The sequence below is a fragment of the Athene noctua genome, chromosome 12 (assembly GCF_965140245.1).
Source record: "Athene noctua chromosome 12, bAthNoc1.hap1.1, whole genome shotgun sequence".
NCBI lineage: Eukaryota > Metazoa > Chordata > Aves > Strigiformes > Strigidae > Athene > Athene noctua.
In genome coordinates, this window is record NC_134048.1 from 21990842 (window position 1) to 22012332 (window position 21491).

The 21491-nt window shown below is 41.9% G+C and overlaps 1 protein-coding gene across 6 annotated transcripts in view; it reads left to right on the forward strand.

Moving 5' to 3' along the window:
• The window catches only part of FSTL4 (follistatin like 4), a 239899-nt gene that overhangs the window by 202665 nt on the left and 15743 nt on the right, over window positions 1-21491 (forward strand). For 5 of the 6 annotated variants that reach the window (XM_074916216.1, XM_074916210.1, XM_074916212.1 and 2 more), the window contains 4 exons: window positions 7257-7377; window positions 14936-15097; window positions 16135-16269; window positions 17725-17751. In XM_074916216.1, coding sequence (XP_074772317.1) covers window positions 7257-7377; window positions 14936-15097; window positions 16135-16269; window positions 17725-17751 — 445 coding nt within the window. The remainder of the gene's footprint in view (window positions 1-7256; window positions 7378-14935; window positions 15098-16134; window positions 16270-17724; window positions 17752-21491) is intronic. The other variant, XM_074916215.1, reaches the window with a different exon arrangement.

A 21491-nucleotide genomic window follows, 5' to 3' on the forward strand; every position in this document is an offset into this window, starting at 1 on the left:
TGCAGTAATACAGTGATGGGAGTAAATTACAGGAAGTTGCATGTTTAGAGCCAAGTTGTTTCTCTTTCTAATCAAAGTTTGAGAAATTGCACAGCGGTTATAGTATCTTAGGGCTTTGCAGGCTCTAAAGCAGAGGTTAAGTGGAAAATTAATACTTGCAGTATTGTCAGAAGATACAGTCTTTGCTTTGCTATAACGAAGATCACAGAACTCATATCCACTTGTGCCTTCACTGGAATAACTCGTTCCTGGGTCACAGACCAAAGTTTGTAGGTGATTATTGATAATGCAGAAATATCTTCATGGAGACAGTAGAGTTGTTCACCTGCTCCTAAATAGCCGGTGGATTGTAAGGCTTCGCCTTCCTAAGCAGCCCGTTTTTGTGGAGGAGGGTGTTACTCTGGGGTGGTTTTGTTTTGATCGCATTTTTTAGAGGCATATAGGGCACATACCTTGTGAAATCTTTGAGAAACCCGAGATGTTAGCTGCAACTCCTGCAGATGAATTGCATGTACTCGGTCTGGGTGTTGTAGCAGAAAAGCAGAACTCTGAATGCAGCATGAATCTTCTAAAAATGAGCGAGAAGAAAAGAGTGAGCCCATCTGCTGTGAAGTATTAAAGTAACTAGACTGGCACGCTTTAAAAAATGCATTAGAAAAAAATTGAGAATGGGATTAATTATGACTCCAAAATCGGCTGTGCTTTCCCCTACCTGCTCCGACTGTTGCGAGTGATAATTGAATTACGGAGCAAAATCCATGAACCCCAGTTATCTGCCTCTGTACTGTAGGGAGGAAGTTGAAGTTTATGAATACAATTTCCTCCCAAGATTGGTACTTACCTGTTCAGTCATGGTCTTTGCATTTCTCTGAAATGTCCAGTAGATCCAATTAATAGAAACATTTCACTAAATCCCTGGTGTGCTAAGTCCTTCCTTCCAACAGCTCCGGCAGGAAGACCTACCATTGATTTTCCTCATTGTATTGTCTCTGAGTTTCTCAGGATATAAAAGTCACCCATTTTTATCTATATTATAATTGCACAACTATCTAAAAAGTTCATTTCCATATGTTCAAGCTGAAAACTTTTTTGGCTCACCAGCAAAGTCTTATGTTGTGCTAAATTCTTTGAGCAGAGAAAAGATAAATTAATACGCCATCAGGCTGTGTTTGCAATAGTTTTCTGGCATTTGCTTAAGGCTGAATTTTTCTCCATGTAAATTACTAAAGTGATAGCATGTGTAAAACCGAGAACAAATAATATTAATGAAGCATAAGTTCTCGGCTTGTCTCTGGAAATGAATTATTAAAAGCACCAAAGAAAGTGATTTAAGAGCCCATGACTAATTTAGTTTTTATTATTTTTATATGAATCACTCATGAATCTATTGTAAAAAAGATCAGGGACATTTGATTAGTGAGGAGAAATCATTTTCAAAGTGATAGCCATTGTTGTAGATTTTGCGTAATAATAATCTCATTAAACGCTTGGGTACATTTTGTTTTAAAATCCTGTAAACATTATCAGAGAGAGATTTCTAGGACTCTGAGGATCGGGCAAGCTTTTTGAACACGAACTAGTTAGTACATTTGCATTGCCGTGCTGGTTACTGTGAACTTACGATGGTGGTTTTCTTCATCTAGTGGAAAATCAGTGACACCAGCTTAGCCCCAGTGCTGGGACTGGTTTTGTTGGTAGGCACTGAAACCACATGGGGAAGGCTCCCAACTTCCCTGGGCTTGGCAGAATGACCTGAAAGGGAAAGGTCTAAAAGTGAAGCAAATTAGTAGTAGTAGTAGTAGTAGTAGTAGTGGTAGTAGTATTGTTGTTGTTGTTGTCGGTGGTGGTGGTGGTGAAAGGTCTAAAAGTGGTGCAAATAATAATAATATTATTATTGTAGTAGTAGTTGTAGTTGTTGTTATTGTTGTTGTTGTTATTATTTAGGAAGAAATCCCAACAACTGCTGGGATTCTCCTAAGAGAAGAAACTACTCAGGGAGCTCCATTCCCTCTGTCGTTATCTCAGCTGTGGACTCTTTTAAGTCAGCATGGTGAGGGGGTATTGACTGTCTTTGGGACTCGCCCCCAGTGTATATTAGGAACATTCAATACCCGACGGGGGGGGGGATTTAAAATCACTATTTAAGTTTAAAATGACATGGGCTGGGCAGTGGCTGCTGCCCATAGTCCGTGCTGCGGTGCGATGCGTGCCCGCGTTGCCGATAGCTGGGGAGATCTGTCTGCTTTTGTGTCACTGGGACTTGGTTTTCTCTTTCTTCTTCCTATTTATAGCTACAAGGGAAGTATTTCTTCCCTCAAGTAACTGGAAGTTATCCTAAAAAATAATAAGCCTGAATCTACTCTATGCTAATTCCTCTTGAAACTTCCTGGAAAACAAGAAACTTTGCCAAAAATTTCAAGGGCTTTAAGCGTGTTCCCGTTTTGTGTTGGAACAACCCCAAGATGTGTTAGAAAGCTTCATGAAAAAGCATCTGAAACGGGCAAAAAAAGGCGGGTGGGTGGTGCCCTGCGCCCCCTGGCATCGCCACCGGCTTGGCAGCCCCAGGTTAACGTGGGCTCCCCCTCCGCCGGCTGCGTCCCGGGGTGTCAGAGCCGGAGATTTGTGGCATTACAATCACATATTGGATTTCACTTGAGACAGAATGTGAACGAGATTTACAAGCAATATGCAATGTTTTACACATTTCTAAGCGTGGTGTCTCCGAGCCGCGGCAGATTGCATGACCAGGGAATGCATTAGAAGGGAGGAATGGGATAAATAAATATGAAAAATCTTCTGTTTGGAGAGACCGATGCCTTGGGTAATCAGTAGTGATGGAAAGGAAATACAATACAAAAAAAAAAAAAAAATCCATTTTCCAGAATCTGCTTTGTTATTCTTTGAAATTGACTGTGTGCAGTAGCAGCTTTTTTATTATTATTATTTTTTTAGATTACTGAGCTGTTATCAATTTAAAATGCAGGGTGGTGCATTTTTTTAATCTTGAAAAGGTAAAACATATTCTGAGGTCACTTAATCAGTCCTTTATTTGAAGGGTAACCGCACGACTTAAAAGAAGCTCATGAAGGACAGAGAACTTTTTGTTTGAAAAAGGGAGAGAAAACATGAGACAAACCGATGGAGAAGTCAGTTTATCATCTGCCACTAGTCAGTCTTATCAGTTATGAGAAATTATAAGCAGAGCTTGCTGAATTATTTTTTTTACCAGAACACGTAACATTATTTTATATTGAAATTCATAAAATAGAGGTGATGAACATCCTATCCTTATCTGGCTGCTTTGATGCAAGACTCATCAGCTTGTGGGGTTAGATTGGTTTTTCCTCTATTTTCATCACTCTGTTTCTTCCTCTTGACCAGAAAATTCACCTTCAGTGGTAAATGAAGAAAATCATGTCTCAGAAGTTACTATTTTGCATTTCTCATGGTTGCCTAGCCCTTTTGGGGGAATGATACATAAAAATGTCTTTTCAGTTCACCGTTGGGCCTTACAGGGGTGCTGTAGGGGGGTGCTGAGACTCCTGGAAGCCCTGTGATCCTCTGCTTTACGGGTGGGATGGTTTTAGGGAGAGAAGAATTACGTTGCATCAGTTTTATAGATCTTTATGGTTCCCTCTGGCTGCTTTCAGGCTTGTGGTGGCTTGGAAACCTGGCTTTGCAAGCAAAAGCCATCTGAAAAAGAGGCAAAGCGCGTGAAATATTTCCTCTGCCTTTTTTCCAGCGTGACTTCTTCCTATTCCCTCTGCCCACCTCATCCTCTCCCCTGCCAGTTCTCCCAGCAAGCTTACGGGCATGTGTTTGGACGGAGGGATGGAGCTCAGAACGTGAGCCTCTACAAATGTTTTGTGCTAAGCAGTTTCTGAGAACCTTTGTTCAAAGCGCTCCCACTTGCCCGTTACACGTTTTTGAGAGGCAAAAAGTCTTTCTTGACTTGCAGTTCCTTCTCAGCTTGATAAAATAGTGCACTGCACTACGGTGTTAGACCCTGCCAAGGACGGCTCCCCAGTGAACCAAACCAGCAGCAGAGCATTCCGTCAGGGTTAACTTACACCCCGGGTACCACGGTGGCAGGAGATGGACCAGAGCAGCTCCTGTGAGCTCCCAGTTCAGTGCAGGGGGGTAGGAATTAGCCCAAATACCAGGGCTGCCCACTGCCCGCCTGGGCCAGCTTCCCGCTGGGCTGCAGGACGCCTGCCTGGGGTGAGGTGTAAAGTTGGAGGCCATTAAGGAATCAAAGACTCATCATTTCCTAATGCTCTAGGGCTTGGGTTTTTACAGCACTTGCAAATACACCCTTATAAAATACACACAAAAAACTGCTTGGGCAAAAGAATGAATGCATATATATAAAATGTAACTGTGAAATCCTAATGTACTAATTATATCCAGAGGGAAACACAAGGAGAAACCATGAGCTGCAGTAAACACACAGAAAAAGTCATTAATTTGTTGGAGAATTCAGCATTCTCTTTTTAGCAGCAAAAAGTTCAGTACTGAACCGAAATTCCATAATCACCTTTTCCTTCCCACGTCTAATACTGATCATTCTTAACGACATTGTAGTCTTACGTGAATTTACTCGGTGTGTGTGCAAGTTTTAATATGAGACAGATAATTTCCCTCTATGCCTGACATAGATGATGTGATGTTAATCTAAATCATCTTTTGATAACATTCTTTAAGTGCTAGAAGCCACAAAATAAGTTTTTAAAAGTCATAAACCATGCTTTTACCGATATAAGCTTCTCTTTACAAGAGAAATGCATTTGGAGAGGAAGAGAATAATACTGTAATCTTGCATCAGTTTGTTTTTGCAAGAGTCTTTACTTATATTAATACATTTGTATGCATTGGAAAAAACAGTTCGTCCATAAAAAGACAATTACAGAGCACAAACCAAGCGTTCATAATATATTTTTTTTTCTGAGATATCTTAAAAGAAGCAACATACTTAAAACAGAAGATTTTACTGTCCTGTTTTTTCCACAACGCCTTATAAATCATTCCACAAAAGTAGCCGTCCCGCTTTTATTGATCGAAACTCAATTTGAGTTGCTTTGGGATTAACTTTAAAAGCTGTTATTAAGTCCCCTCCACTGCAAGCATTTTCTCTATGTCATGCAAATATCATTTCAACAGGGTTGATATCTTTTCTATTTGCAGTTACTCATGCATCTTCGCTCTCTGGCAGGAAAGATCTAGCTGACCAGAAAACAGGCAAACGCCTGAAGTGGGAATTTTTGAGTAGATATTTGTAATAATGTAACTGGGTAGCTTAACCAGCTTATCCCACAGTGTAGATGCCAAATCTGCCTGACGCCCACAGTAATATCTGAGATGCTTTTCATTACAAATAATGAATTTCAGGATCATCTATGGATTTATCCTTTGTAATTGTTCGTACATTTGCGCGTTGGGGCAGCACGTGCCTCAGGGTGGCAGAGAACAGAACCAGGGTGGTTATATCTGTGCCCGCTCAGGTCGAGGTCTGTGCTTTGGGAAGAGTTGTTGTCCTGCCTGTAAACTCTGTGGTTTTGAAATACAGAAAACTAGGCAAGTTCCCAAACTTCCCTTCCCCTGGCCAGTGCTGGCTTGCCACTGAGAGGAGAAGCATGAAGACCTTTCTCTGGTGCCAGACAGAAGTTATTGGAGAAGATTGGAGAGCCAGCACAAGTAGTGCCAGATCAGTGCTATACTGCAAGAGATGGGCTGCTTTGTACTCTGCTTTAAGGGTGCCAGCTGGCATTGCAAGTCTGCCTCAGAATCGCAGCTTTCTTCGAAAAATGCTCCGAGTGTCGTGGCTGGAAGGGAAAGCTTCAAACTGCGAAGCAGATTCACCCTGAAGAGGCAAGAAGTGTGAGATACAAGGAGCCCCAAATGGTTTTGGTTTAGCAAGTGGCCCATCCGAGAATGAAACAACGCTTGCGCATCATTTCTGAGCCCCTGGCAGGGGCCCTGGCAGGCACAGCGTGGCTGAGGATGCTTCCTGGGGGCGTTGGACCTACCACCGGCGTGGTCAGCACCTCTGTGCACGGATTCCCTTCATCACAAAGACACGGGGGCCCAAGCTCTTGGCCCCCCCAACCAGAGGAGCGAATTTGCATTCCTCTTTTTTATGCCGTTTTATGCTGGTGGCTGCGCTGCACGGGGTGGCAGCAGGCAGGACGCTGTGTAGGGGCTTTCCCCATGCACCCCTTGCCTGCAGGCTGGCTTTCCACCTACGTGTTGGAAATTTGGAAGAAAAGTCTTTGGGTATTTCACAAGCAAAACCACTCCTCAGCACTCACCCTGTTGTGCTGGGTTTGTGCCATCCTGATTCTGAGTTGAATTTTGTCGGGCTTTTGCGGTGAGGTTCTGCAAAGAGTTTAGTTTAGCGTGCTTCATGCAGGGAGCTAATTAAAGAAAAATCCTCCTTTAAGCTCATGAACTGGTTTTAAATGTATCCTTCTGGGTTTGCGTAGAAGTACAAACATTCCGGAGCTGCAAAGTCTGAACTTTAATGGAGTAACGAGAGAAGCTGCTTTGTATACCCATCAGCGCTGTGGTTCTAACTATAATTTGAAATAAATTCCTAAGCAGGGCACTTGTACAACATGTTCAAGTGCCAAAACCTCTCTACTAACTCATATTCTCCCCATCTATAATCAGAAATTGAAGTAATGCAAGAGCAGATCTAGGAAGATGAAGGGGATAAAGAATGATACTTGTTAAGCAGTTGCAGATCAAAACAAGTTTGTTGGAGAAAATGTGTTTTGTCTTCTTCCTTGTCTTCTGCCTAGGATATTGTCTGAGATAAGTGACTAACAGTTTCAGTTCTTTCTCATCAAGTCTCAAGGTTACAGTGCATTTTCTAAGTACCAGCATAGATAAAGGAAACCTTAACCCACCCAGAAGTTAGCATTTTATGCATCTGAGGTTAACGGGTAGATATTAAATTCCCCATAAATTAAACAGCTGGAGATTGCCATCTTTTTTATGTGCAAAGAGCACCTTGTTAGCAACCAGCACAAAAGTTCATGTTCTCAGATGAGTTACTTTGCCTTACTCTTAAATTGCCACTCATTTTCTCCCTGCATATTGATTTATGAACTTTAAAACTTACTGTTCAAAATTCAAGCTGTGTTCCCAAGCTGCGGTGCTATCAAAACCACTGAACAGGTAGTCTCCCTTCATGCAGTGGTTAAAATATTTTTACTAAGTAATAAGGCACCTTTCCTGTCTTTTGTTCCATGCAGGATTTTGGAGAAGATGATTCCCTCTACATCACCAAGGTAACAACTATTCACATGGGCAATTACACCTGTCATGCCTACGGCTACGAAGAGCTGTATCAGACCCACATCCTTCAGGTGAATGGTTAGTAAATGGCATCTATGACAATCCATGAAAACATTCCCGTAAGCAAAGTTGCCCATTAATCTCCTTCGCGCAGGGACGTGAAGAGCCACGCGCCCAATTGTCTGTGTAGGAGCGTGAACGTGGCTCGGGGTTTGCTCGCTCCTGCTATCGCACAGGCAATCAAAAGAGAGGTACCAAGGGAGGATGGGTATAATTACCTGGGCTTCGGCAGGTATCCTGACTGCTAAACAAGCTGTCAATAACATTTCCATAGAGTTAAGAGCAATGTTTCAAAGCATCTCTTAGACTAATGACTACTTTTGACAACAGAAGGGTTGCTTCAATAAATCCTTCCTCCAGAAAATCATTTCTGTTGCACGAAATAGCCCAGGATGTTTAAATAAAGACAGCACAGTGTTTCCAAAACGAGCTATCAAACTCCCAGCTATCTATCAGATTATTACCAGGTTGTAGGCAGCTTGGTTCGCTGAGGGCTATTTACATTGGCTAAAGATATGGCCCACTGGGTTGCAAAATGAGGGCAAACCATTTTACAGGTGAGAGAATCACACGGGCCATATTCCAGAATTCTCGTTCACCTCCGTCCCCTGGACCACATTTACACCTGGTGGAACTTATATTCGGGTATTTGCTATCTTTTTTCTGACCTCAAACTCAGTCAGTCGGATTTAGTTTAAAATTAACATTAGCTTCAACTGGCATTTCATCGGGGGAGTAGCCCATGGAGTATCCACCTCCCAGCAGCAAAATCAGTGTCCAGCTTTAAAACCTGTGTTTACATGTGCTAATATGAGCAACGTTATCTGCAGAATAGGAGACAGGGCAACCCGTTGCTCACTATGGGTAAATTCAGACATACTCTGGTATGCAAGTATTTTGTTTTACAGAAAAATTCGGTAACTTTATTACAGGGGTAGAGTATAAGGAAAATTAATATTTAGTTCTTTCTCTAGGTGTGTGCAGACCTCTACAAAGGAGAGCTTTCAGCTGGTGAGAGCAGATAGCTACACACAGGTTAATAGAGAGAGGCAGACACAGAGAGAAACAATAAAAAAAGGGATATTTATGCACTTTAAGAGGTGCCATGGTGGATGTGGGGTTTAGGTTTGACTGCAACTCAGGTCTTCTGGACGTGTGTAAGTGCTCCCCACCCACAGCGAATACCTGGAGGAGAGCACGAAGCATCCAGTTGATTTGAATGAGAACTGACTTAATGTTTCTACATAATAATTTGTCATCTTTTGAGATAGTAAACTGTAAAGGCTCAGCAATGTGGATAACTAGATTGTGCATGCTGCAGCTGGGAAAATAGGTTTCCTTCCTCAAAGTGCTATTTGTTTGATGAATGGCAGTTGAAAGAAAAGCGAGCTAACAACTTAATCCCGTGTATATTATGTGATATATTATGAGGCCTGAATGGAGTTTAGTTGGCAGACAACAATGTAGACTTTATCATCACTGAGAATATAAGGCCCAAAGGCTTTGAAACTAAAACCAGAATGAGAGGAAAGCTAGATGGAGCGTGGGGAGGGGTCGATTCATTTTGTACTCATGCTTGCCACTTAGATTTAACTTGTGGTTGAAAGATCCCATTTTCTTTTTAAATGGAAGTTTCACACCACAGCTGCATGTGGTTTTTCTTACTACTGGAAGAACACTGTTATACAAGAAAAACCACTGGCTTTTTAATGTTGCTATATCGTCACTAAATACTGAAAAAAAATGCTGTGCATTCTGGTTTCAACCCAGGCTTGCTAGAAGACACTGCAGGGTCTAGAAATCTTTGTCTTGCAGCATCTGATATTTCCACATGAGCCATTAGGCTTTCGCAAAGCCGGGTTTTTGCAGTTCTTGACGTGGCTGGCTGGCTGCCCACATCACTGAATTACCTCCTGTTCTGCCTGCGTCGTGGCTTCCTTCAGCAACTGATGTTGGGGCAACAGCACCGATGACAGGACAGTGTTGCTTACTTTCAGATGCATGGTGGGGTTCCCAGGCAGAGCCCTGCTCAGGAAATCCTTCTTGGTTTTTAGTAACTTAAAAGACAAATTGAGGAATTTCTCTTGACAGGAGTAGGGAGAAGAAACTGAGCCGAGCTGAATTGAGTGAAGATGCTGAGAATCTAAGTGTAGTTGATGGGCTCTGTTCAGCACTGGGGATTGTCTCTGTCTGTCTGTATCAAACTAAAAACTCCATCTTCAACACAGGAGGTTTTTTGTTGCTTCTCTGTATTGGACTAAAACAGTAAGAGAATGTGACAGAACCAAGTCAGCCAGAACTCAGGTGTATCTGCTCGCCCGTCTCCTCCCGGGAGGGACTGATACACGTTTAACATCAAAAATACAGGGTTTTTTATTCTATGAAAACTGTCGGATTTTTTTTTTTCTTTTTAATAGAGAAAACTCCAAGTTTCTCTATTGGGAAAGGGTAAAGAAAGAAGAACCAGCTGGAAGTAAAAGCATTTATCCTCAAGCCTTCCCTAGCTCACTGTCTGTACAGGAAGCTGCCAACTTTTAGACTGCATTTCAGTTAATTCCGTGTTTTTCGGAGCTGCAGTCTCTCTTCCAGTGTCCTTTGATCGTTTTTCTACCACCTGGGCTCTAGCTTACTGTTCCCACTGAGTCCCATCAGTCCAGCTTACAAAATATTTCCCTTTGATTGCCTTTTTCTCCTTAAAAGATTCTGCTCCTAGTTGTGTGCACCCTCTTCATATGCTTTTATCCAAAATATTCTCTTTATCTTACTTTCTCCTTTGTCTCTTTTTAGAATGTAAGAGTGGCTTGTAGCAGCTCATTGATGAGGTGATACAGGAAATTAAGAAATAAAAGCTTAAATAGAAAGCTTAGAGCCCAATTTTGACAAAAATTAAAAGTTTCTGGGATTCAGCGTTGAATGTCTCAAAGACTAATCAAATTCATCAAAAGTTTACCTGCAGAACGCCTTGCTTTCATTCCAGTATGTTGTCACGGGTGTTTCTTTTCTTGCCCAAGGAAGGTGAGTTCAATTTATTGCAGTCAGAGCCCGCTGGAGGACGGGCAAGCTCTTGGCCAGGGCTGGCCAGCAGCATCCTCACCAATCCTGCTGTGCCTGGGCCACCCAACCCCGCCACACGCGTGCTGGGCCACCAAACGCCGTCCCGTGCTTCCCTCTGTGGCAGCCGGGTCAGGATCTCACAAATAACACGGGCAGAGCCAGATGCTCATTTTGAGCTGCAGAGGTGAAAATCCTGTTAGGCAGAAAATATGAAGCCAACCAGATGAATGCCCCCAGCCCGCTGGCTCGCATCTTCCGGGCAAGAAGCGTGAAACACAGGTGTGAAATGCAGCCTACGTGTGACATTTGGTGGGTTTGGGTTGAGCTCATCGATCCTCGGATTCACAGCAGCGGTAAAGTTTTAAGTCAGTTTATTTATACAGCGCGCTGAAAGGCAGCACAAAGTTTTAAGAATGAAAAATTCATCTTGCGTGCTGGTATCTTTGATCAGGAGAAGCCAAGAACAGTAGGAAAATTATGTTCTCTGCTACGTATGGATATTGCTCGGGAAATGTGTACAGCATACACTAACTGTAGGGAGGAAAAGCAATCTATCACTTTCAAGAGGGAAAAGAGTTGCTGAGGATAAAGAATCTCATAAAATTGTAATCAACTATGAAAATTGATAGTTTGCAAATCAAGAGACTGCTGAGTGTAGGGCATCATTTTCCTTGGTCCTTGCACTCTGGAAAACATCAGCATAAATCAGAATATTGTATTCCTTGAAAACAGTTTTAAAAAGCCATTCAATCCTCAGCCCAATTATAAGGGTCCAATAGGACAAATTTTCCAGTAACAGAGAGATGTTTTAAACACGGACTTTTTGTTAATGCGGCTTTTCGAAAGAAAACATATAATGCTGCAAACTCCTTTCAAACCATAAATGGGAAGATTAAAACATGTCAAGTAAATGATTAATCTCTTAATTATTATTAAGCCCTGGAGTATATAGGTCCTGTAGTAGCAGTGTATGTCTTTGGGGCTTGATACTGCCATCTGTGCTCATCATGTGCTTTATCACCTGAGCTGTTTTACTGTAATGAATTGGTCTGCTCACAAGTAAGGTCCTACTCAGTATGCAGCAGTAGGCAATCTACCCAATCTCGTACTTGTTTGAATGCCTCTTTTTTCCTACTTTGCTTAAGATAATAGCATTTTTATATTGCCCTTGGCTGCAGACACAGTAATGGTTAGCAATGATATATATTCACCAAGGGAAATAGCAAAGGATAATCCATATATTCCAAAGTCTGGAGCTGAAGTCTTTGCAAGTTTAAAGTAAAATGTGCTTACTTGGAATGTATTAATTTGTAGCAAGGACAATAAAAATGCATTCTGCAGTTTGCTGTTATCACAAGGCAGTTGCATGCAATAATTTACCTGTGCAATGAATTATGTAAGACAAGGGAGAAGAAATAAAAAGTTCAAAAATGGAAAGAGCAGGAAAATGATAAGAGAGCAGGAATGGAGGTGCAACACATATTTTTGTAGGTGAAAACAAGCCGTTTCCTTATTAATCACTCTTGTAAAGACACCTTGCTATAATTTCAAGTTGAGCTAATTTTCATGCAGAACACTGATTCGGCGTCTGGGACCCCTGAGCTACCTTCTGCAGTATAAATCTGTTGTGTTTTCAGCTCTGCAGGTAAAATATGTGGATTACTCACATGCAGACTAACGTGGTTTGAGGCAAAAAATCTGAGAGATGCAAGTAACCTCTGCTTTGGGAAGGAGTGCCCAGTTTCTGGGGAGCATGGTCCTTGTGGCAGTTGTTGGGAGTGCTGACACGAGTGCCCGCATGAAGGGGAAAGCCTAAAGCAAACCATTATAAGAAAATATGCTTTGAGAGCATTAAAAAGGTGATGCCTGGGATGGGTTCTATCTCCTTTAAGAGCTGGTGGGTGAGAAAACACTGGGCTTGGAGTAAAACTGCTCTGGTGCCTTTGGCAACTTGGGATGTGCCCGGGAAGGGCTCGAGCCTGGCTGGGGGTCTCTGTCTCACCTGGAGCCCAGCAGGCAGTATCCTGGAGGAGCAGAGCTCGGCACGGGGCACAGGACCTCGCAGGCTTTGCTCCAGAGCTGGTTTCCACGTAACTAGCTGCAAGTGTGGGCACACAGGTCTGTCTGCACGAGCCTGGCACAGGCAGAGCCCGGGGCAGAGAGGGCCAGCATTGCTCGTGCACTGGGAGAGGCAGGTTCTACCATCTGGAGAATGAGGAAAGTACCTGGGGACACTAAGTACGGTCAGTTGGCTTCACCAGGATTTGGGCATCTTACCTCCTTGGATGTTGTTAAGTCTTTTCCGATGCATTTGTAGGAGACAAACCACCTCTCGTCTGTGAGTCTGAATAAATCACGTAGGCTTCCAGTGGACCTCAGTTCCTAAATCATTTTGATCTAAAAATGTTGCTAGTAGCAAGCAAATCATAAGTGAGACAAGCATTGAGTGCAGGACCTTCATAAAATTCTGTCAAAGTGGACCAAAATTACTGTCTTTATCCTATCACGCCTAGAGACACTGAGTCAGAGAAATTTAAATTCATTTTCTGAGGTACAGATGGAATGAGAAGCTCCTGACTTTCAGTCTTATTCCCCTGAATTGCTTGGGCACTGTCTCTTAAATAAAACACGGGGATGGCTCTGACAGCTGCCAGCCATTTCCAACAGCAGATCACTTCCCCTGCTCACCTTCCTCTTGGTCTAACACCTCCTCAAGTCAGGAGAAGCTGCAACCTGCAACCCTGACAGTAACGGGGGGAAGAGAAGATAAAAAAACCTGATAAACGTTTTTATTTAGGATTTGAAAAGTCAGTTTAATAAGACAAACCTTGTCTTTTTGGCAACCTCCTGATTAAAAAGCTCTTGGATGGTGTTTTACTCACTGCCCTGCGACTTGCAACACGTTTTCTTTTCTTCCCAAGGAAATAGAAGACAGGAGAAAGCCCACACAGCCAGTGCAGAGGTGAAGTTTAAAGCCATTCCTTTGCTCAAAATCCCCATTTTTTTGTCTCTCCAGTTGCCCCTAGGCATTTCCTCTCAGATTACACTCAAAACAATCTCTCGCTTTTAAAGCTATAAAAAACAAGTAGACTTGAGGGCTTTCTGTCGGGGCTGATTTCCTTCCAAGCTGATGACTCAGCTCTGGTTAATACTTGGCAGCTGGTAGGTAAGACGGAAGTAAAATATATCTCTCTCTGGTAAGGCCCATAAAAAAATAGAAAGATGGGAAGTGTATGCTAGTGAATGTAATTATTGAAACTATCCCCATATGGATATATAGACACCTAGCAAGCTGCAAACATAGATTTCATTTTATTCTAAAGCAACTGTTAAGACAATTTAATTTTGCCAGTCCTGGAGCCTAATGATGGACTATATAAAAACACGGCATTGATTTAGGTACCTTAAGCCAGTGATTTCCCCTAGAAGTTTGTTATTAACTCATTCAGGCTCTCTTAAAAAAAAAAAATTTTAAAACCTCATAAATTTTCCTCAATCCTCCACTAGCACCAGCTCATTTTCCTTGAGGAAGAAGTTGGGTTGTGACATACCACATCCACGTTTGACGCTGACCGTGGTTTTACAAAACTGGACACCTTTCAGAAATTACATCATGAGTCCCAAAATCTCCTAATCTGGTAGAAAAATTGACTGCTTGATTATGAAACACAGCAGTCCATGGCCACGCTTCAGGTACCATCAGCCATGATAATGGCACATCCTCACGTTTCCTTTTATTATGTCCCTTGAGGTGAAAGGAAGGAGCGCTCCACTGATATTTCAAATTCTCTTTAAAGTATGTGAGTAAATTGTTAAGAAACAGTTAATGGGTGATATTAAGCCTTTTTGGTTTGAGCAATGAAGGCAACATGATTGAAAATCAATGAACTTGTCTGAAATTGTAATATAATTAGTAGTTCTGCCAATTGAGTATATTAGATAGTTCAGAGGGGCCTTCCTTAAACAAGGTAAGTCACGTTTTGAAAACCTCTCAGAAAAAAAAAAAAAAAAAAAAAAAAAAAAAAAGGGAAAGTAATTTATTAATGCTTTATTTGTTCAGAATAACAGGCAGCAAATGACCAGGCTGTTTCCCGATGGGTATTTAATTAAAGTGTTGAATAATGTGCTACTTCTAATAGGGAAGAACTCTAATTCCTTCCTTACTAGATTTGGTGAAGGTTTGGAGTTTAATTTTAAATAAGTGAGTACCCACCTAAGGTATAAATCCAACTTTACTTAAGTTCAATCAGTCACTTAATGCAAGAAAGCACGAACAAGCAAGAATGGTCTAAATCCAAAACCAGATCTCGAGGTTGCTCCCTGGCATTGGTTTACTAGTTTATTCTCTATTATTATTTTCTATTTTCTGTCCCCAAAGTTGAGCTGTAGCAAAACGATTGCGGGAGGCCAGGACACTGCTTCTCTCCTCCGTTCTGGGCTCAGACCTCTCCCGCGGGGCCGCCACCGCGGAGCTGGCAGCTGCCAGGGGACTGAAAAGTGGCCAATTCCTTGTTCCCCGCAGTGCCACCGGTGATTCGCGTCTACCCTGAAACGCAGGCGCAGGAGCCGGGCGTGTCGGCGAGCCTCAAATGTCACGCCGAAGGCATCCCTAATCCCCGAATTACCTGGCTAAAGAACGGCATTGATATCATGCCAAAACTATCCAAACAACTAACGCTCCTAGGTAAGAACAGAATTTTGATTAATTATAGTATTGTAGACGGGGATTAAGGAGGATTATTTTGCACTTTCAACTAGAACTTCTTGTCCTTTTGCTAAGCCACAGTTGTTGGAAATCATGTTACAAAACCCCTTGTCTTTCTTTTTTATCTTTTCCTCCTGTGAATTTCTCGGGAAATACAGTATTGATTGATATAAGTGATAACAGTGTTCTGTTAAGACAGCGTGCCTGGTTCTCCACTGCCTCGCCTCTTGTGTACGGCTGTGCAAATCAGAAGAGAAACACATTAAATTATTTGTTCAGGAATGAGCAGTACACTGGGTGCAAGTCAGCTGAGAATCAGGCTGTTGTTCTCTTCTCACACCCACCTCTGCAGAGGGAATTGGGCTCTTGGCTCCTGTTGATCTTTCTTCAAATGAGGGTGCAAAAGGCACAATGAGAGGCAAAATTATTTATTTGTAATTTTCTGTGTGACAATATTAAAAACCTTTCCACGACACCCACCCCCCCGAGTCTGGCTGTGGTGGATTTGCAGCCCTTAACCGCTGTTGGCAGCACAGAGGTCCCTGCAGGGTTGGGTGCAATATCCCAAAATCTTCCAAAGGTTTTAGGCAGCGGTCCCGCTCCAGAAAACAAAATGTTAGGAGGAACAGTAGAGAGACCCCTCCCAAACCCAAGTTTCTGGTGATCGAATGAAAAACAGTTTGCAGAATCAAAGTTAATTTTTCTCCACCAAATGCGAAAGGTTTTGTTTGGGGGTTTTTTTGATAAGAAGAAGTGAAATGTAATTTAATGTTTGCACTTGGGATTGTTCTTTGTTCATTTCTGGCGCGGAGTCTGTATGTGCTAATGGAAAGAAGCAAAACATCAATTCTCATGAGAAACCCCCAAGTACCTCTAGTTATGTACGGGGAGGCCTCACGCGGCGAAGCCACCCTGCTGAGCCATCGCCGGGTGGCTGCGGCGATGGAAGGCAATTAAGGGCAGTAAAAGCAATTAGCAAGAGTGAGAAACACTGTTCATGGGTGTCTTTCCTACAGCAAATGGAAGTGAACTTCATATCAGTAGCGTTCGATACGAAGACACTGGTGCCTATACGTGCATTGCTAAAAATGAGGTGGGAGTGGATGAGGACATATCTTCACTTTTCATAGAAGATTCGGCAAGAAAGACCCGTAAGCTTAAATTTCCATGTGTTTGTTTCTTTGAAGAGCATTTAAATGTAATGGTCTACATGCAGTTTTAATAGTTGAGTCCATTGCATGCGGTATGTTGGACTCTTACTCGTAAGGTCATGACAGTTTTGTCTGCGCTCTGGTCGGAGGATTGTATGCTGTTTGGGGAAGGAATCACGTGGGGAAGGTAAAATCTCTTTATCCAAAACGATGGTGCCTTTCATGTGCCAGAAGCGTACTGAGTGTGGTGCAGGTTACAGCTTTACTAAAGCAACAAATTGGCAATAGTTTGAGGACTCGAAGAATCCAAAACCTAATAGTTTGTCCAAATAGATGCAGTTTCAGAAAATGAATTTCATTGATTTCTGTACAAGACTTTTTATTTTAAAGCCAGTTAAAAGTCAAAGTTCTCAGATATTTAGATGCTTGAAAAATGTTCGGACTGAATTATTTATTTTACCTGTATTTACATCGCTAGCTAAACCAGGTTTCCCTCGGTGTGAAATTATCTTCCACTTCAAAGGCAAATATTCTCCCAGCCTCTCTCAGCTGCATGTCTCCCGTAGGAGTGCAGCAGTGTTATCTTGACCGCGCTGTCCCCGAAACACAATTAATGAAGGAGGTGATTAGTTGCCCCAGTGGAAAAGCTCCCAGAGGCCTGATCCTTCGTAATTCTGCTGTCTTAGCTACTTGGGAGATTGCCTGGGTTTATGGTGATACTAAAAGGCTAGGTTCAAATGGGATTTTTTGCTACTTTTCTGGCTGTTAATATAGAACAAGAATTGAAAACGAAGTTAGCCATAAATATGTGCTCTCATGGCGATTCTTTGGAAAATATATTCTATTCCTTATTAAACAGATTTATGTACTCTTGTTAATATCGGTCGTTTTCCCTTGAACACTTGAGCAAGGGAAATTACATTATGTTGAGAAATAATTGGATGTATCTTAAACAGAAATTCAAATGCAGATGTACTTTCAAAGACTATTTGAATCCTAAAAGAGAACGTAGTTGCCTGAAATCCAAGAAGAAATGCAGCAAAGCGTGTAGCTGCTGTAAGTGCCAGTCTCAGGCTTCTGAGAGATGTCATGTTTCCTTATTGAACCTGTACAGAAAATCACAGCCTGTACCGTACCTCCAATTACGTTTGAAGGTAACATCTTCTCTTTCATAAGATTTTGATCTTTGCACAGGCTAAAGCTGGCTTCATTTCAGGGAGGATTTTTCCCATGTCAACGTTTCTAAATTGTCTCTAGAAGGAGCACATGTATTTAGAACTATCTTCTCTTTCCTGATATTTTATTTGAATGAATGTTGCAAAGTTTTCACAAAGTTCATGTAAACATGAGTATTATTTCAGTGACTTGCTACAATGAAAATTTTGACATTGTTTTGTTGTTTTTTTTTTCTTTTCCTGATTATTTTCTGGCTTTCCCAATTTTCTGATGCTGCAGTTGCAAACATACTGTGGCGAGAGGAAGGTACTGCAGTAAAGTTCTTTTGTTGTAGTGATAATGTGCTTGTCTGCTTTAATAATTCCATGATGGGCCATTCTCCACTGACTTGCCACTAACTCTATCAACTTTCACAGTTACCAGATTAAGTACAGACCAGACATTTAGAAGCTAAACTATTCAAATATCACTCTCATAATATAAATCATACCTATAACTTCTTACGTTTTCCCACTATGAAATAATAGATGACCATAAAATACATAAAAATGTGAATTTTATATAAACTGCCACCAGTGTGAGTAGCTTGAGATTCTCAAGCCGCATTAACAATTGCACAAGTGTCAGAACTGCTCCAAATTACCATAATTGAACAAGTAAGACATAAATTCAATACACTGCATTTTTAAGCAAGCAATTCGAGCTCTTCCTCCTCAGTAGCATGTATTGATGTTTACTAGACAGGCAACAAAAATTGTGTTCTTGACGGTTAGGCAAAAAAAAAACCAAAACACAACAGGTTTTGCTTCCCTCTATCCTTCAAATCGATGCAGGGTAAAGGTTGGCCCCATTTCTCCTTGTTTTAATTGGCAGTTAAGATCTCTAGTTTGATCAGATTTATAGCGTGCCCTGCACAAGGTCAACATCTGTGTATCCTGGAAGCCAAATTAGAAAAAAAAAAAAAAAAACAGCCTAAACAGCTGATTCAAAGATATTATGGAGGCACTTGAAATGAAAATTTATTTGATTTTGTGTGCATTTGTGCTGTCATAATTTCCAAACCACACAGTAAGAGGGATTGTGGGAAGGCCCAGGGAGCTGTCAGGCAGCTTCTGCCTCGAGGTGTGGTGCCCCGGCACGGGGATGGGGAGCCTCCGGGCTCCTGGGGGCTGTGAGCAGGGTATTTGCTCCCCGGAGGAAGGTTCTTGGATTAAAATCCAGGCGTAAGCCAGTTCTTACGTCTGCCAGTTGCATACGAGGAAGCTGGGACCTTGGTGTCCTTCCAGCCTTGTGGGGAAGGTCTCTGTGCACTTGGAAGATGCTCCCGGACGCATCCTCTGCACACTGCAAACACCCCCCCCACCCCCCCCGTTGTTCCTCCAGGAGGGGCTGCACGCTCAGGCTGCCTTTGGAGGGCTCAGAGACCTTCCCATAACTAGTGCCTCCAGGTACTGGGAGCTTTCTGGATTGCCTTGGCTTGGCCTGAAGGATTTTAGGGGCAGGAGGAAGGCGCCAGCCCTTAGTGACTGGTATGCAAACACCCACTGCTGCCTGCAAACATGTCCAGGCAGCAAGTTCAGCTGGTGGGAGGTCAGGAGAGGTGGCACAGCTGCCTACGAGAGCTCTCCAGCTCTTCTTCCCAAATATTCCACCCTAGGAGTGTCTCTTTGCTGCCAATGTTCCTGTAAATGGCCTTACGAGCACTAAGAATTGCTATTTCCCTTCTGCTTGGAAGTGAAATCTCTAGTGCATCTAAGCAGTCCAGCGTCATCTGCGTGATGCTACACGGCTGTTTATATACTGCATCCCTTATGCTCCCTTTTAAAGAAAGTGGTTGGATAACCCTACCAGATGTAGAAGTATAGTAATATTTAAAGAACAACTCAAAAGTTGGTTGCAGAAAGTCTTCTTGTAACGCTGCTAAACAATATGGACTTACTGCTTATCAGCCTTGCACATTTTCAATAAAAGTATGAGCAATGTACAGGGAAAACAGGGGCAGTAAAAGCAGATTTACTATTGATGTTCCTAAACAATTCAGTATCTTTAGAGCAGGTTTATTCCCCTGCCTGTGTTGTTCTATAGTATTTGATCGGTGCATTCATTCTAGACAAAGAATCCATCGAACATTCTTTAGCATGTGAAATCTTGGCACAGAGAAAGCTGGAAGAGAGGAATGGTATTTTTTGGTTTTACATCTTAAAGTATTCTTCCAATTCCATTAAAATGAAAGCTTCTGTGTAAGTAGCAATATTAACAAATGGATTGGTAGACTTGAGCTCCTTTAAAATGATCACATCCTCACACCCGCAAGATCTGTAGTAACTAAAGCTATTGGGAAAATGCCAAGACAGAATATTGTGTAGAACAAGCTTTTGCTGCAAGTCCGTTTTAACACAAGTAGTTGGTCATTTTAAAAGACAGTCTATCAGTCTGTTCTCAAAACCTTTCCCAGACCACGCACACATAAAACCTGAAGAAATGAGTGCACATAGCATGACCAGCCAGTTAAACATGGAACTGGAAGCACGTGCAATGTTTACTCAATGTACAAACTAGTTTTTGATTTTGTTCAGAGAAGACTGCGAGTAGCCCAAATGAGTAAGTAGAGATTTGTTTTCATGCCAGTGTTCATTTCTGCAGTCAGTGTTGCTTGCTTTAGAGCTGGATAAAGGGAGCATATCGTGCCAGCAGGCAACCATCAGTTACATGAATGTATGCACTTAAAAAGCTGAAAGCCTTTTTGTTACCAAATTTAAGTTCTAAAATATTTCCAAGCATTTAGATTAAATTGAAGAAAATTATTCAGGTATCAGATCGGAGTATCCTACGGTGAGAAAGTTGCCCTTTGATCTCCAAGGAGGGAAATACAAATGTACACTCAGATGGAGACTGTATTCCTCAAATGAGGAAAACACTTGTCATCAGGTGTCCTCCTGAGGTTTTTAAAAAATAAAGATGTTAGATTCAACTTCATCTGGAATGGTTCAAATAAGAACTGTTATGTAAGACTCTCTCCATTCTCAGTGGGGTTTTTGTTAGACAGATGAGGTGTGTTGCCTTTCATAAAGCCTTTAGTTTTTGAACTAGTCATGTCGTCCAGCCTGAAATCCAGTTAATAAGGGGAAAAAAGAAAAACCCTTCTGATTAGACCCCCAGTACCCAATCTAGTACCCTCCTCACTAGTATAAATAACACCAGCTGAGCAAAATTCTCCATTGCCCACCTCTGTACTGAAGTAATTGCCCAGACCGAGGAGTTGCAGCCGTATCATCAAGAGTCTGTTTTACCAATGGCCATGAGATTGTTTAGAGATGTACCCCAGTCAAGACTTGGAAACTACTTCTTAAGTCACAATAAAACACCTAGTTTGTCTAGTAAAAAAACCTGCTTTGTCTAAAATTCAGTGTGAAGATTACTCTCTGAAAAAGTATTTCAATTTAAATTGGTAAGCTTTTTTTAAAAAAGAGAGTACCTGAATGCTACTGGTAATTTGTAAAGTATTTTAACCAGTCAGCAGAAAAAGTTGCACTAATTTTACTGTAAAATAAGTGGTGGGACTTGCCAAATCACTAATTCTAAACCTACTGGGGTAAAATTACTATCAGAGTATTTTTGTGACTAATTAAGGCCTTAGTTCTAAAACACACCCTCATTGTAATAGAATCATCGGACAAAATCACGCTACTATTGTGCATGAAAGTAACGATAAGCATCTTCACAATGGTCATAATTTGTTGCCTGCCTGTTTCCACTCCTTAGGATTAAAATCCTTTTCTCATGAAAATATGTGCACTCATTCCAGCCAGGGTCAAATTCTGCCCTCCGAGGTATTCACTCAAATCCCACGGAAGCAGGTGGGAGTTGTGTGCGTGCCGTGAGCGCAGATTTTGGTCCAAAGTGCCTGAATGAAATGTTTTAACAATATACTCGGGGGAAAAAAATCAACCCTTTGTCCATAAAGATAACGTAGTTCTTGATGGAAGTTTGGTAGCTTTTTTCCTACGTGCATGATCCCTCACTGTGGCATCACATTTAAGGATCAC